At 41.3% G+C, this 16444-nt stretch overlaps 1 protein-coding gene across 1 annotated transcript in view; it reads left to right on the top strand.

The window, feature by feature from the left end:
• The window catches only part of LOC126252096 (centrosomal protein of 290 kDa), a 187141-nt gene that overhangs the window by 147247 nt on the left and 23450 nt on the right, over nt 1-16444 (top strand). Inside the window, exons 25-27 of the mRNA XM_049952959.1 lie at nt 4137-4271; nt 4374-4546; nt 8859-9008. Coding sequence (XP_049808916.1) covers nt 4137-4271; nt 4374-4546; nt 8859-9008 — 458 coding nt within the window. The remainder of the gene's footprint in view (nt 1-4136; nt 4272-4373; nt 4547-8858; nt 9009-16444) is intronic.

Here is a 16444-nt window from a genome sequence, read left to right as displayed (position 1 = left end):
TTTCCGAGGCAGGGTTGCAATATGCCCCAGTAGCCTAAAATCTTGTCCTCCGTCTGGCTGCCGCCCTCCTCCCACTGCCTGATGCGTCCAAATGTTGCAGTTTAGGTAGGTCCTCTTCTATAGAGTGACACTGCTATGGACAACAGTTGGGAACGGGGCTTCAGCTCAGTTGTGCTGCACCAGACGCTTCATGCCTGGCATTTGCCCATCTCCAGGGTCATTTGTCTCCAGGTTCATCTGACCTCCAGGGTCATCCTGCCACCAGAGCCTACCACCTCCAGGGCTCTGAGGATCAACTGCCTCCAGGACAGGGCAGGATCATCTGTCTCCAAGGCTCCGCCAGCCTGTTGTGACTAAGTATGCAACAGTGCACTGTCCTCCTTCCACTGGCCTCCTTGGCCTAACAGGGTGCTCCAGTCCTCATTCTTTACCAAAAGCCTACCTTTTTTCCTTCAATGCTCCAACAAATGCTCTGTCAGTGAGCTCTTAGTAGACCACTGGATATGGCACTTTTTCGCTCCCTTCCACTACATGCTTTTGCCCACAACAAGATGGTGAGCCTGCAATGGACCATTTTTCTGGTGCTCATGCCCTCTTCCTGCCATGCTGCCATTTTTCCTCTGGCAGATTTGCTCCACTCAATGGATTCCTCGAGTGACCCGCTCTTTTCCTTTCTGCATTCTTTTCTGGTTGCTTTATGCCACTGGTCCTTTTGTGACATCCTAGCCTTCCTTAATCTGTTCCTTTTCTCAGTTGTGCCTCTTCTTGCCCAGTCTACTATTCACAGTTATATCTGGCCTGACCATAACATCTGCATGACAACACTTCTCAACCTGAGGTACCAGTTCTGGAATTTGGCTTCCAGCATCCAGTTGGTACCACCGTCTGTTTCTCTCCATGGGAGGGAGGGGCATGTGCTCCACAGCAATGACTTGAAGCCCTTGCCATCTCATTCCTCAAGGGGGAAGGGAATGTAAGATAGGCAGCTACTAGTATGATGGCTTTACCATCGTCTCGCCAAGGAAAATGGATGCAGTATGCATACCTACACTGTGACCGGACTTATGCTGCACACACACCTGCATCCCACGATTGACTTAGTCTCTGGTATAACCTATCAGCATAGGAGTCTGCTAACCAGCTACGTTCTGAACTGTTCTGTGTTGCAACCAGCACAACAACAACAACAACAACAACAAGGATAATAAAAACACAGTTTGTTATTGCTAGGAACTCAGGATGCCACCACTGCAGGTGCTATGTTCACCATCTAGCAGTGTGTCGGTCAACGAAAGAAGGCGCAGCCAGTGTGGGACTATTTCCCTCTGTGAGTCGTGTGCCTCAAAATAGTCTGAACTGTATATCTCCACTGAGTAGTACTTAGGTTGGCGCATGACCATTGATAAGTCAGTCATTGTTGGGAATTGCCTGATAATTGTGCTAACTGCTCCGTGATTCCTCATTTGAAGTAACTCCTGTCTAGCATAATTTGCTGCCAATCTGACGAATCCTTTTCTCAGGGCACTGACGCCAACCCTAGGCCTTGGACTGTAGCTCATTGTGAGGGTTCAATCACACACATTCAATACCTGGATGCCTGTAAACCCCTCTCCCTCCCCTAGCTCTCAGGGAAAGGTAAAAACATTGTGTAGTCACGTGTTTGTCTTTCAAGAAAATAATTTAAAAGTCGGTATTATGCAGGTTTTTAACAGGGGTGGAACTGGAACTTTTTATGGCTACTTACAAGTCGCCATTCATCTTCTAAGATATTAAAAATACTCCAGACACCCAGATCTAGTTGCCCTCCCCCCACCCCACCCCCACCCTCCCCTCCCCTCTCCCTACAAACCATTGTACAGGTGCCCTTGCTTCAATAGAATTATCAGCCTGGTGATATCTCCTCTAGTAACTCCTTGGGTTATTACTTTCTATGTGCTGTGTCTTCTTGTAACTCATATAGATTTTAAAGTTACATGGTGGTGTTGTCTTTTTGTCCTGTGACTGTATCCTGAATAAATGTGTTATTATTTTCGATCTTCTTTACCACAGTTTTATCTTTATGTACCAAACACCGGTACATTCAGTCACCATGACCAACTATATCCTCACCCATAATTACTTCTCATTTGAAGGAATCACCTGTAAACAAATCTGCCGTATAGTCATGGGCACCCACATGGTACTGTCCTATGTCAACATGTTCATGGGCCATCTAAAGGTATCCTTCCTAGACACTGAGATCCCAAATTGCTAACCTGTTATAGATTTTTCCAGAACTTAAACACCTTCTCCTCCTTTCATTTCACCTATTCTTCCTCAGCCTAACAAGCCACCTTCCTCAATGTCGACCTCCACTTTATGGATAGTTCCATCAGTACTTCTGTCCACATTGAACCTACCGATAACCAACAGCAGCTCTGTTTTGACAGCTGCCATTATTCCACATCATAATACTTCTTGTATACAGCGTAGCCACCTGTGGTCATTGCTCCTACAGGGAAGAGCAGTTCTTCTCAAAAGGGTCTCACTGAGACTTCTGCAGACCGAAATTATCCTCCCCACCTTGTCCAGGAACAGAGCTCTCACATCTTGTCCCTCCAGTCACTTACCATCCCCTACATACCGACTGGCCGTAAAGGAGCATCCCATTCTTGATTCAGTACCTTGCAGGACTGGAGTAACTGAATCACATTCACCGCTAGGGTTTTGACTACCCTTCTCGTGGCCAGCCCCCTCCCCCCTCTCCCTTCCCGCCTCTCTCAGTGGCATTCAGCCCCCCAACCAATGCAGTATCCCTGTCCATCCTTATTCGAACCTGCTCCCAGACCCTTGCCCTGTGGCTCATCCCATTCCCATGTAAAAGACTTTATCGAAGACATGTCCCATATGTCCTCACACTACCGCCTACTCCAGTCCTGTCACAGGCATTTCCTATTCCATCAAAACCTGTGAAAGCAGGGTTGTAGTCTTTCAACTTACCTGCAACATCTGTGCACCATTGTGCATCAGCATGATCACTCAGAAGCTGCCTGTTGCCATGAATGACCACTGCCTAACTGTAACTGAGGGAGAGCTGTACCCCATTTCCGTGCATGCAGCGCGATATGAAGTGCTTGACTTTAATTATTCTTTCACACTGTATGCCACCTAGGTTCTTCCTACCAGTATCAACAATCTTTACTGTGCATGTGGAAACTCTCATTGTAACATATCCTTTGTTCCCATAACTGCCCTGGCATCATCCTTTCCTAGTCCTTGTCCTCCACCTGCCTCTATCCAGGTGAACACATGTATCCATGGCGATGTTTGATCACCAAATTGTGCAGTCAATTTCTGGAAAATTACTGTCACTTGAACTTCTTCATGAGCAAGAAATTTTACAATTATTCATGCATTGCACTGTGGAGAGCTGCACCTGTTCCTGCGATATTTTGAGCAGTACTGACGAAGCTGTTGTGGTAGTATGTAATGGCTGGCTCTCCCCACTCATAACAGTCACACCCAGCAATACTAAAAGCACGGATCCAGTTCTGCCAACTGTTGATGCTGAGGAACAAAAATCCCATTAATATTTGATTCACCCTCATAGTTTTGTTTTGCAGTTTTGGCAGATTTCCAGAATCATTTTGTCATTCAAGAGCTGGTCTTTTGTGTCTCTGCTTCTTCACTTGCCAGCTTTTTGTTCTACTAGTAGAATGTTGTATTCTTCCAGAAAGGCCTGATTTCTGCCAGCTGTGATGCCTGTAATTTCTTTATTATTATTATTATTATTATTATTATTATTATCATTATCATCGTCGTCATCATCATCATCATCATCAGCAGCAGCAGCAGCAGCAGCAGCAGCATTATCTGTTAATGTGAGATGAAATGCAATAAGTCTATAGGATTCCTTGGCTGGTATGAATCTCAGTATTATCTTCCTGTATGCACAGCTGCAACATCTTATAAAATATATGCTAGAAGATGACATGGAAGTACACCTGGAATGATTTTAATGAGAGTATATATCTTCATTACAACTGTCTGGTTACTGACATTGATTGATAAATGAAGCACTTCAGAAATATTTCTTAAATGGTGACAGTTTTAGTGTACAGTGGCAAAATTTACCTAACAATAAGTTACATTTTTAGGAAAATAGAATACTAAATGCCCCTGAAAGAGGAGATAGAGAAGAAATTGAAGAACTGAAAGGAAAAATGTTGATCCTAGAAGAACAGATCCAGAATCATAATTGTGAAAGTGGTTACGATAGTCAAAAGCAACAGGTAAGCAAATAATTTGCTTTAAAAAATAATAGTTTTTATTTATTTTTATTTGAAGTTAATGATGATAATCATAATTACTCATGCCTTCTGTTTGACTGGTAGGAAACAATTGAAGCTCTTAAGATTGTGATTGCTCAGAAGGATGAAACTATTTGCCATTATCAGAAGCTGTTGCAAGAAAATCGAGAAGAATCTACTGAACTTGAGCAGAAACTGCGAAAAGAAATAAAAGATCTTCAGAGTGCAATGGTTCTCCACAGCCAGATACACAGTCGGTATGGTGAACAGAAAGTTAAACTCATTCCCACCCTATACTTATGTAGAAATATCGTATATGAGATGAATTACTGAGTTAATGTTAATATTATTTTTCTGCTAGAAAGCTACAAACAGCTGCTTTATGTAGGCATCACTTTGTCACTCAACAATGGCTTCAAAGTTAGAGGTGGTATTAATCCAAAAGGACACCAGCTCTTGATGCATTCAGATTATTAAGTAACTGTAATGTGACCATGGACGTGACATGAAAGAAATTTATTATATATATATATTTTTTGGGTCCAAATCAGGACAGATTTTGGAAAATATTTAAAAGTTTACTTAAAATTTAAACTTTATTTATTCAGTTGTATTTTTCACAAGAGAGGTTTTTTTTTTTTCAGAAATGGTTTGTGAACAATGTGGATTTAACAACCAATTCCTAAAATAGTTTTATTTAAATCACTTTGAACTTTCCTTAACACATTTTCATTCCTGTTTCTCTTCGCACCACAAAAATTACTGTGAGCGTTATCAGCAATATAATGAACCAACTTTTATTCTAGTTTGTATTTTCTCATGCCTTGAAAAAAATATGAAGTCAAAATTTGAGCAGTTCCACATGACACAAAGTATAACTTGACTTCCCTTCTCCAAACTGAAATATCTTACAAGAATCGAAACAATTTTACTTCACTGCTGTTTGATCTATCCATTGTTATTGTTATGTGACTAATGGTTTCCAGAGAATGCAACACATTATCAGACATAAATGGCAACATAATGATAACAATAATTGCCTCGGATTTTGTTTCTAGTAGATAAGAATTTTAGGTCATATAACTTATTAACTGCAATCTGATATTTTGAAACTGAGTTCATGTGTAGCAGTGTGGTATGGAAGTATAGCCTCTTCACCAGCACACTCCAGATAACAATTCCCATCTTCAGTTTTTAAAAAATCTGTTATGTTTATTGAAGCAGTCACATTAATAGGTTTAGCTGTTTTCATGTGGTCTTTAACATTACCCTTTTCTATATAAATGCAAACAAAAAACATCATCCAATACATAGTGTGCAATAGACAAGTTTATCGTTAGTGTCATTGCCCGTTTTCAAAAATCTTATCCCTGTCACAGGAAAAAAACCCTTTCTTTTGCCCATTGCTTAATGATGAGGCAAAAAACGCATATAGATGAACTGATCAAAAATGTGTAGACAAGTTATTTCACACACAAAAACAACATAGTTACATTGCCCCTGTTGCCAAATGACTAAGGAAAATGTTGTGGTTGGACCAGTAGCCACACCTACCCATCAGTGTCAATACTTGCTTCCAAGTCGGCTGGGAGAGGCACAGCCATAAAATAATGTTTAAAAGCGTGATGTCAAACATGTTTCTGATGGAAGGTTGATAACAGTAGTAAGTATTTCTGAAAAATGGCCAATTTTCACTCCTGTTGTGGATATAGATGTGTAAAAAAATCCTCACAGTCAAAAATTCTCAAACCCCGGACATTTTCGCAAGCTTGGACACTTTCCCCAGGACAGCACTAAAAAAACAACCAGGGCTGTCCTAGCTAGTCCCAGACATGTGGCTTTGTATATTTCATTTTACAACAATAACAAGGGCAATTAATTGAATGTTGTTTCATAGGTAAGGTGTTCTGTGAACATTTTGTACGTGAAGCCAAGATGTACAGTGGCAAGAGCTGGTGCAAAATATGCCATGCCTAATAAAGGTACATTAAGATGTTATAAAATGACTTCTCCATGGGTACATGGATCAGTGATAATTGGTAGTGGGGAAATGATGATTCACTCTATAAGTTGAAGCATGATACATTCTCAATGGTAATATACTTATATTTTATGTGACGCTAACAGGGGAAACTCGCCATTCATCCCTCTCATATTTAGTGGTAAGAGGGCCCAGTGGACAGCCTGTCAAAAACTGAACACAGGTCAAGCATTAAAACAGGAAGAAGGTATACTGCACTGCGAAAAAAAAGCAAAATAAAAAGAGTGAATGGTCCAAGAACAAAAAGTGCAATATAGAGCACCTGGGAAGGGAAATACTGTCGTGGCTATGGTGGTGGACTGCCATGCGGATGAGCCATGTCCAAACCTCCCACGTGCCAATATTTTCCCTTTTTTTCCTCTGTTCACTTTATTCAAATTTCTGTTTGCGTCATAGTGTAATGTCCATTTGCAACAGTGAGGTGTAAGGTAGGAACCTATAATGACAGTTGATTCTGCACTACTACTCTATTAGCAGTGGAAAGGAAGTGGCTTTCAAATGGGAACCGCAAACATATGATGACAGAGTGACAAGTCAATCGAATCCTCCATCGGAAAACGTGTGGTGTGTCATACACGGCATTAGTTACAGTATGTGTGTCACATGATAGGAATCTCTTATCAACGCACCAAGTTTGTACGACTGGTAAGTGAGTGAGATAGGCCTCCTTGCCCGATATAAATGTTCGTTTGAATGTGAATGTGATCACTCCCAAGGAAAGGATGAAAACACAATAGTTTGTCACATAAGCTGCAACAAATGACTCAAACAGTTCCACAATCACAGAGTTTCTCTGTGCTTTGCCAAAACATATGTTTTTAACATTTGTGGAATTGTATTCAGTTTTGGAAGTCTTGAATCTTGAATTCCTTTGTTGTAACATAGATCACACCTATTTATTTGTTGTTTTCATTTCTATATGCTATGTCTCCTGCTCTCACTATTCATCACATTTACTAGCGATGGTAACATATTCTTACCGCATGACTCATATTCTATAATCAATGTATAGTATGACAACTGCCAAGACTGTGGAAAGAGAACAAAACATTTCAATGGCCGGACGGAGAGTTGTGGTGGAAAAAAAGTGAATGACACAAGGGGGTTTTGAACACAGCTTACCTGCTTGGCCGTCGGACACCATGACCACTTTCCCATGATGCCATTGCTGTTTCCAGCTGCTCCTTAAAGCCCTTCTTGTTCTTGGAAGGTTCACTGTTTCTGTTTTGTTTTTTTTTCCCACCTTCTTCCTGTTTTCATGGTTGATCTGTGTCCAGTTTTTGATGGGCTATCCATACGGCACTCTTATCAGTAAATCTGAGGGAAAGGGGGGGGGGGGGTGATGATGTGGAGTTTCCCTTGTGAGATACGTCATGATCCTTCTGTCATTATTCAATCTACATTCAGGTGTGTTTCTGATGGAAGACTAAAAATGTTTAGTTAGTGGTGAAAAATGGTCAATCTTGACTTCAGTTGTGGAAAATGATCCTGATGACTATGGCTGAAATGACAAGGATGATACTGTTCAGTGACTGGTCATCGCAGTCATGAAATTTTTCCAAATAGTTCATACTGATGTGTTGGGAAAAAGTCAAATCAGGGATTCATTTATTTCTAATCTGGACCAAGCCAGCCAAACACACTGGTAGACAGAAACTTAGTGTTTCAGTAAATAATTTAATAAAATTGAAAAACTTCATTAAAAACATAGACACAAGATTTTTATTGACATTTAGTAGAAAGTTTAACAATTACGCAATTGCTGAGAGCTGTTTGCACTTGGATTCTGTGGGATGAGCCATTCCACATACATTGAGGATCTTGGCAGTGTGTGCCTACTGTCAGTTATAGTAATGCTAACAACACACTGTGTTGTTATAGAATAATATTCTTCCTCTTTAGTGAGCATATCCATACCTATTGAATGTGATTGTTTCTTACAGGAGTGCACTGTTCCCACTGTAGCAGAGGGCACATTGTCACCGCTACTCGTGCCGTGTCAATGATTTGTCATCAGCCATACTCTATTTCAATATGCCTTTGCTCCTGTTCATATGAGTGGAACTTGTAACAATGTAGATTTGACAAAAAGGGACATTGGAATGGAGTGGTTGATACAGGCCATCAAGATAAACCAGTTAGTATTCCTTGGATGAGATACAGTGTTAACCAGCCCAAAAATAGCTACGCAACTTTTCATCACGTTGGGGGCATTTACTGAAATTTAGTGGCACATTTTATGGTCAGACAGAGGCTGTGATAGTCATAAATTGACCTAATGGTTATAGTCATCTTCACAGTTCAAGGCACACAACTGTGAATCATTGAACTCACTTTCCATTAATGAAAGTCAAAATTTTATTTGAGTAATTTCATTTACATGATTTTGAATAGTAGTCTGTCTGTATCGTTTGATAAGTCTGCAAGTGCTAAAGCTTCATTTTTCGTTATACATAATCACTGAAGGTATGCCTATGTGTTGCATGCAGAAATACATCCCCCTATTTATATACACTTGGGCTTTTCAGATTGAAGCAAAAGGCACGTGCTCTCCTCATTCAGGCAAGAAACAGCTCAAATGAAAGTTATAATCACCAGTTACAGCAGCTTCAGTTGGAAATTACTGATCTGCGTAATCAGCTTGCTGCTCTACAGTCATTAAGTCCTCAGGTTGCAAGGTAAGTGTAATAGAATATGAGTTTTAAAATAATTCTTCAAATTTTGCCAGTAGAAAGCCATTTTTGTGATCTTTCAGGTTTTCTCATCATGACTGATTAATGGTGTGCTTCTGAGTTTTGTGCTGCGTTATTGTTTCCATATTATGTATAAAATGGAGTGCACAGGTGCATAAAATGGAAACAACAGCTTGGCAGAACTCCCAGAAGCACACCATTAAACAATTATTGTGCAGTGTGCTTCATTCTGCTAGGAATATTGTAATATTGTATGCAATCACCTTGCCTTTACTTATTGATGTACTTTTCATTCAAGTTGACAAACTATGTAAAACAGAGAAAATAAGACACTTAATGATTTCAGCATGCCACACTAAAACACATCTATGAGTGTACAATGTCCATTTACTCGAAACTGTGAAGAGCAATGTGGTTTATTTTTCAGCTTTAAAAGCAATTTGTTAGATGCAATTTACACACATCAGTGTGTACCTTATTTGTTTAAAATGTAAAGTGCTCAGTGGTTCCACTTTTCCTGCAAACTATTTGAATTAAGTGTCATGGGCTACTGAGTTTTGAAACATTACATTAATTATAACAAATACTGCAAGGATATGCAGCTTGGTATCAATCTGTATTGTAAGACTAGGAGATGCCAAAGATTCAGTTTTTTGAACCAACTAGTTCATGTAAAACTGCTCGATAAAGATTTGTAGTGAAGAAAATACTTAATTTATTCATCCTGAAAGTAAAGTGTTTACGAAGAAACTAATATAAGACTTATTTTACAAAAAAATGGTTCCAATGGCTCTGAGCACTATGGGACTCAACTGCTGTGGTCATCAGTCCCCTAGAACTTAGAACTACTTAAACCTAACTAACCTAAGGACATCACACACATCCATGCCCGAGGCAGGATTTGAACCTGCGACCGTAGCAGTCGCACGGTTCCGGACTGCGCGCCTAGAACCGCGAGACCACCGCGGCCGGCACTTATTTTACAGATGCGCTACAAGTGGTACAAAATCTTTCAGTATTTGGTTTTCACTTGTCTTCCTCTTGGTAATCACATGGCTACATGCTCCTCTGTGACTACTACCACATGGCTGTTGTTCTGTATAAATTTCACTCATGTGAGTCCAGCTAGACAGCCCCATAAACCAATAGGCCTACGACTCAAACAAAAGTGAGTTTGTCATGGTAAAAGGGTAAGACTTCTTTTTTGTGGGGATTCCTGGTAAAAGATGGGAAACATAGTCAGAGATGGGAATAGGACAAGAGAGTAATGGATATTGAGATTAGGGGGACTGCAGTTAAGAAGGCTCTGTTGGAGAGACTGCTTATGGTAAGGAGAAAGGCTCCAGATCGCATGAGTTATGAAGCAGTCATTGAAGTTACCCTTTGTGCTCATGCAATAGGTAGGCAGAGATCTCTTACTGCTGGAATTCCAGAGTTTGGATGTTAGTTATGATCTCCATGTTAATGAAATGTTCATTTTCAACACATCACAAAACTGGTAATTGCAGCCAGCTGATCTCACTCTTGAAGCAACATAAGAAGGCACTTACACTGTCAACTCATTGACTGGTCTGATTATGGTAACATGCACACTATGTGCCACAAGTGTTAGCTCTTTTTCATAGCTGGCAGCACATGGTCTTGTTTCCTTGATGTTGTATGTTGTTCTGTTCTGCATCAGAAATTGATTTTCACTTATTTCTGGTAGTTTGTACAGCTACATACACATCTACTTCCAAATCTACATACTCTGCAAGCCACTCTGCATGGCGGAGGGTACATTTCCTTTCCTGTGACTTCATATGAACTCTAATTTCTCTTACCTTCATGGTCCTTACACAAAATGTATGTCAGTGGCAGTAGAATTGTTCTGCTGTCAGCTTTAAATGTCAGTTCTCTAAATTTTCTCAGTAGTGTTTCTTGAAAGAACATCGTTTTCCCTCCAGGGATTTCCACTTGAGTTCCCATTGCATCTCTGTAATACTCGCATGTTATTTGAACCTACTGGTAACAAATCTAGCAGCCCACCTATGAATTGCTTTGATGTCTTCCTTTAATATGACCTGGTGCAGATCCCAAACACTCAAGCAGTACTCAAGAACAGGCCACACTAGCAACCTACATTAATTATAACCAATACTGCAAGGATATGCAGCTTGGTATCAATCTGTATTGTAAGACTAGGAGATACCAAAGATTCAGTTTTTTGAACCAACTAGTTCATGTAAAACTGCTCGATTAACCACACTTTTCCAAAATTCTCCCAATGAACCTTGATCATTCACCTTCATATCACTTTGCGATGTGATACTCAGGTATTTAAATGACATGACTGTATCAAGTAGGCCTCTACTAATGCTATATTCAAACATTGTGGGCTTGTTTTATGCACTCATCTGCATTACTTTATGTTTTTCTATATTTAGAGCTAACTGCCATGCATCACACCAACCAGAAATTTTGTCTGTCATCTTACATGCTCCTATAGTCACTCAACCTAGCACCTTCCTGTACAACACAGCATTATCAGTATACAGCCCCAGATTGCTGCTCCCCTGTCTGTCGTCACATCATTTATGTATACAGAGAGTAACAGCAGTCCTGTGACACCTCCCTGGGGCACTCCTGATGATACCCTTGTCTCTGATGAGCATTTGCTGTCGAGAACAACATACTAGGTTCTATTACATAAGAAGACTTAAAACTACTCACATATCTGGGAACCTATTCCATATGCTCATACCTTTGTTACCAGTGTGCAGTGGGGTACCGGATCAAAAGCTTTTCGGAAATCTAGAAACATGGAATTTGGCTGTTGCCTTTCATTCCATAGTTTGCAGTATATCATGTGAGTAAAAGGTAAGCTGAATTTTGCATGAGTCATACTTTCAAAACCGTCCTGACTCGTGGACATAAGGTCCTCGGTATCAAGGACATTTATTATATTCAAATGGGGAATGTGTTCAAGAATTCCACAGGAAACTGATGTTAAGGATATTGGTCTGTAATTTTGCGAGTCTGTCCTTTTACCCTTCTTACATATTGGAGTCAGCTGCGCTTTTTTCCAGTCACTTGTGACTTTGCACTGGGTGAGAGATTTGCGATAAATGCAAGTTAAGTAAGGGGACAATGCCGTAGAGTACTCTTTGTAAAATCAAATTGGGATTCCATCTGGATCTGGCTTCTTATTTACGTTCAACCCTTTCAGATGTTTCTCTATGCCTGGGATATTTATTACTGTCACCCATATGGGAGTCTGTTCTATGGGCAAATGATGGCATGTTTGTACGATTCTTTTGTGTGAACGATTTCTTAAATGTGAAATTTAGAACTTCAGCTTTCATTTTGCTATCTTCAACTGCCACATCAGACTTATCAACAAGTGACTGGATGGAAACCTTAGCCCCACATAACAAATTTACATAGGTTCAAAATGTTCTCAGATTCTCAGTCAGATCTTTTCCTAAGGTATGACTGTCGTAGTTGCTGTATGTTTTATGCCTAGATCTTTTCACAGATGCACAAATCTCTATTGACCTTCACTGTTGTCGTTTGCATGTTCTCTTTGAACTGGGAGTGCAATTGTTTCTACTTAGTAGCACAACCTTACATGATCAACCTTGCCCGTGCCTGTGGTTTGGTGGTGCCCATTCCATATTAAAAAAGGAAGATTGAGATTAACATCCCATCGATGTCGAGGTCATTAGAGATGGAGCACAAGCTTGGATTGTGTCAAGGATGGGGAAGGAAATTGGCCATGCCCTTTCACAGGAACTGTCCCGGCATTTACCTGGAGTGATATAGAGAAATCACAGGAAACCTAAATTTGGATGGCCGGACACAGATTTGGATTGTTGTCCACCTGAATGTGAGTCCAATCTGCTAACCGTTGCGCCACCTTGACCAGTGAAGTCTGTGCTGCAGTTACAATGGAGTTTCCATATGATGTGCTGCTTTCAGTGGTGCTCTTTCCTTTAATGGCATAGGACAGTGGTTGGTAACAAACTGTGGCTCATGAGCATATGTGGCTCCTGGGCCCTCTGAGTGGCTCTCTTCTGCAAAGTACCACATGCGAGAGTGTGCTTGAAACTTTGTGTCCCATGCATGTATTACTTGCATCATCCTTGCAGATGGAAGTTCTCCTCCACTCACTATCATTCTTTGCATTGACAGGACCTAAAGTTTCAGTCAACCTGTGGGCCAGGCGTGTGGAGTTCATGCATGAGTTGAATGAGCCAGTCAGACAGCAGTCTCATTATGCAGTGGTTAGTGCTAGTTGTGTATGAAAATGGTGCTCAGGTGTCAAAAGTATGTTCTTAAAGCTTAATGTTTTCTGTATTTTTCCAACCAGCTGCAAATCCTATAGGAACTTTTGGTCACCAGTTTTAAGAATTGTAATTATTTTGTGTTGGTTATAAAACAAAACATAAATTTTGTGTGTCCTGTTTGACTTGGCTACAGAGAAGTGGCAAAGAAAAATGGAAGACAAAACCCATAAAATTTGAATTGACTGAGAGTTTTGCATTTATTCTGCAGTTAAATGGCTTTCCAAAAATTGGCTCATAACAAGAAATCAAATTTAGAGAAACACTTTACAACTAAATATTTGTCATGTAGTACTAAATATCCTGTTAGTGATGCAAGGAAGAAAGCAGTTTAGAAACTTCAGAAGTGGCAAGAAAAATCAACTTTCGCATGTAATTACTGGATGCAGTAGTTAGCCAAGAGACTGATAAGGGAATAAAACCATATAGAGACAGTGAACACATAAAAAGTTGTTTTGTAAATGCTTCTAAAGAGTTGTTTTAAGATTTTAAAACAAAATTATTGTCCGCAAAAACAGTGAAAGATAGAACAGTTAAAAGTCTTTGAATATAGTCAACAAGTCTAGTGACAAATATAATGAACTATATGATACAATACAAGTTTTATTTTATGATATATGATGGCTTGCTGAAAATTTTTTTATGTGAAAACTTAATACATATTTGCGGCCCTCTGCCCCTAGAGGGCTCTGAATTATAGCATGTAACGTGGCAGTGTGTAACGTAATTATCTTGGTATATGAAAAACAGTGTGCTGTAATAGAGTTTCAAATTCGAAAAGTTCATCTGCATCTCCCCTTCAGCATGTCAATGCCATACCACATGTGAGCACTTGACATCTGCAACAATCGGACATCCTCCATAAAGTCCCGACTTGGCTCCATTCGATTTTCATCTGTTTCTAGGACTTCCTGTTGTTCGTGATGAAGTGGTGCAAGTGGATGTGAGGTGGTGGCTCCATCAACAGAGCCAAACATTCCACAGTATCGACAAACTAGTCTCTCATTGGGAGAAATGTATTTGTCACCAGGGTGAATACATGTAGTAATAAATATATACACTCCTGGAAATGGAAAAAAGAACACATTGACACCGGTGTGTCAGACCCACCATACTTGCTCCGGACACTGCGAGAGGGTTGTACAAGCAATGATCACACGCACGGCACAGCGGACACACCAGGTCCCGCGGTGTTGGCCGTCGAATGGCGCTAGCTGCGCAGCATTTGTGCACCGCCGCCGTCAGTGTCAGCCAGTTTGCCGTGGCATACGGAGCTCCATCGCAGTCTTTAACACTGGTAGCATGCCGCGACAGCGTGGACGTGAACCGTATGTGCAGTTGACGGACTTTGAGCGAGGGCATATAGTGGGCATGCGGGAGGCCGGGTGGACGTACCGCCGAATTGCTCAACACGTGGGGCGTGAGGTCTCCACAGTACATCGATGTTGTCGCCAGTGGTCGGCGGAAGGTGCACGTGCCCGTCGACCTGGGACCGGACAGCAGCGACGCACGGATGCACGCCAAGACCGTAGGATCCTACGCAGTGCCGTAGGGGACCGCACCGCCACTTCCCAGCAAATTAGGGACACTGTTGCTCCTGGGGTATCGGCGAGGACCATTCGCAACCGTCTCCATGAAGCTGGGCTACGGTCCCGCACACCGTTAGGCCGTCTTCCGCTCACGCCCCAACATCGTGCAGCCCGCCTCCAGTGGTGTCGCGACAGGCGTGAATGGAGGGACGAATGGAGACGTGTCGTCTTCAGCGATGAGAGTCGCTTCTGCCTTGGTGCCAATGATGGTCGTATGCGTGTTTGGCGCCGTGCAGGTGAGCGCCACAATCAGGACTGCATACGACCGAGGCACACAGGGCCAACACCCGGCATCATGGTGTGGGGAGCGATCTCCTACACTGGGCGTACACCACTGGTGATCGTCGAGGGGACACTGAATAGTGCACGGTACATCCAAACCGTCATCGAACCCATCGTTCTACCATTCCTAGACCGGCAAGGGAACTTGCTGTTCCAACAGGACAATGCACGTCCGCATGTATCCCGTGCCACCCAACGTGCTCTAGAAGGTGTAAGTCAACTACCCTGGCCAGCAAGATCTCCGGATCTGTCCCCCATTGAGCATGTTTGGGACTGGATGAAGCGTCGTCTCACGCGGTCTGCACGTCCAGCACGAACGCTGGTCCAACTGAGGCGCCAGGTGGAAATGGCATGGCAAGCCGTTCCACAGGACTACATCCAGCATCTCTACGATCGTCTCCATGGGAGAATAGCAGCCTGCATTGCTGCGAAAGGTGGATATACACTGTACTAGTGCCGACATTGTGCATGCTCTGTTGCCTGTGTCTATGTGCCTGTGGTTCTGTCAGTGTGATCATGTGATGTATCTGACCCCAGGAATGTGTCAATAAAGTTTCCCCTTCCTGGGACAATGAATTCACGGTGTTCTTATTTCAATTTCCAGGAGTGTAGACATGAAGACTGAAGATGTAGGATGTTAATAATGTTCGCTTTATTAAAAAAGCTTTAACATTTTCCACATAAAAATATTACTTTTCAGCACTCCTTTGTATTTCATCTACAGACTCTAAAGAAGAACTTTGAGGACTATTGCCACTCAAAGGTGAAACATGTGGAGAGGATATAGCAGCTGTTCTGACTGACTCCATTGAAAAACATTGTATTCCATTCATTAAAATTGTCTCAGTGTCAACAGACAGGTGAAGAGTATGACTGGCAAAGGAATGGTTTTGTTTCTATCTTGAAAGAAAAAATTAATCATGAGATACATAGTTACATCATTTATCAAGAAGCACTTTGTGAGCAGATATTTCCAGAAGAAATTTGGAAAGTTATGAAATACGTGATTAAGAGTATCAAATTCACAATAGATGAACCTCTTAATAATTGCCAATTTACAGAAGTTTTAGTTGAAATGAAGATTGAGTATGCAGATCTTCTTCTGTGTAATAAGTTACGGTAGTTATCAGAGGAAACATTTTGAAACATGTCACTTCCTTAATAACAGAAATTAAAGCACTTCTCCTTGAAAATGATGTTCACTATCCAGAACTAACAAAAGATC

Source organism: Schistocerca nitens, chromosome 1 (genome assembly GCF_023898315.1).
Source record: "Schistocerca nitens isolate TAMUIC-IGC-003100 chromosome 1, iqSchNite1.1, whole genome shotgun sequence".
Taxonomy (NCBI): domain Eukaryota; kingdom Metazoa; phylum Arthropoda; class Insecta; order Orthoptera; family Acrididae; genus Schistocerca; species Schistocerca nitens.
The sequence above is the reverse complement of the archived record's forward strand: the minus strand, read 5'-3'. Positions and strand labels throughout refer to the sequence as shown.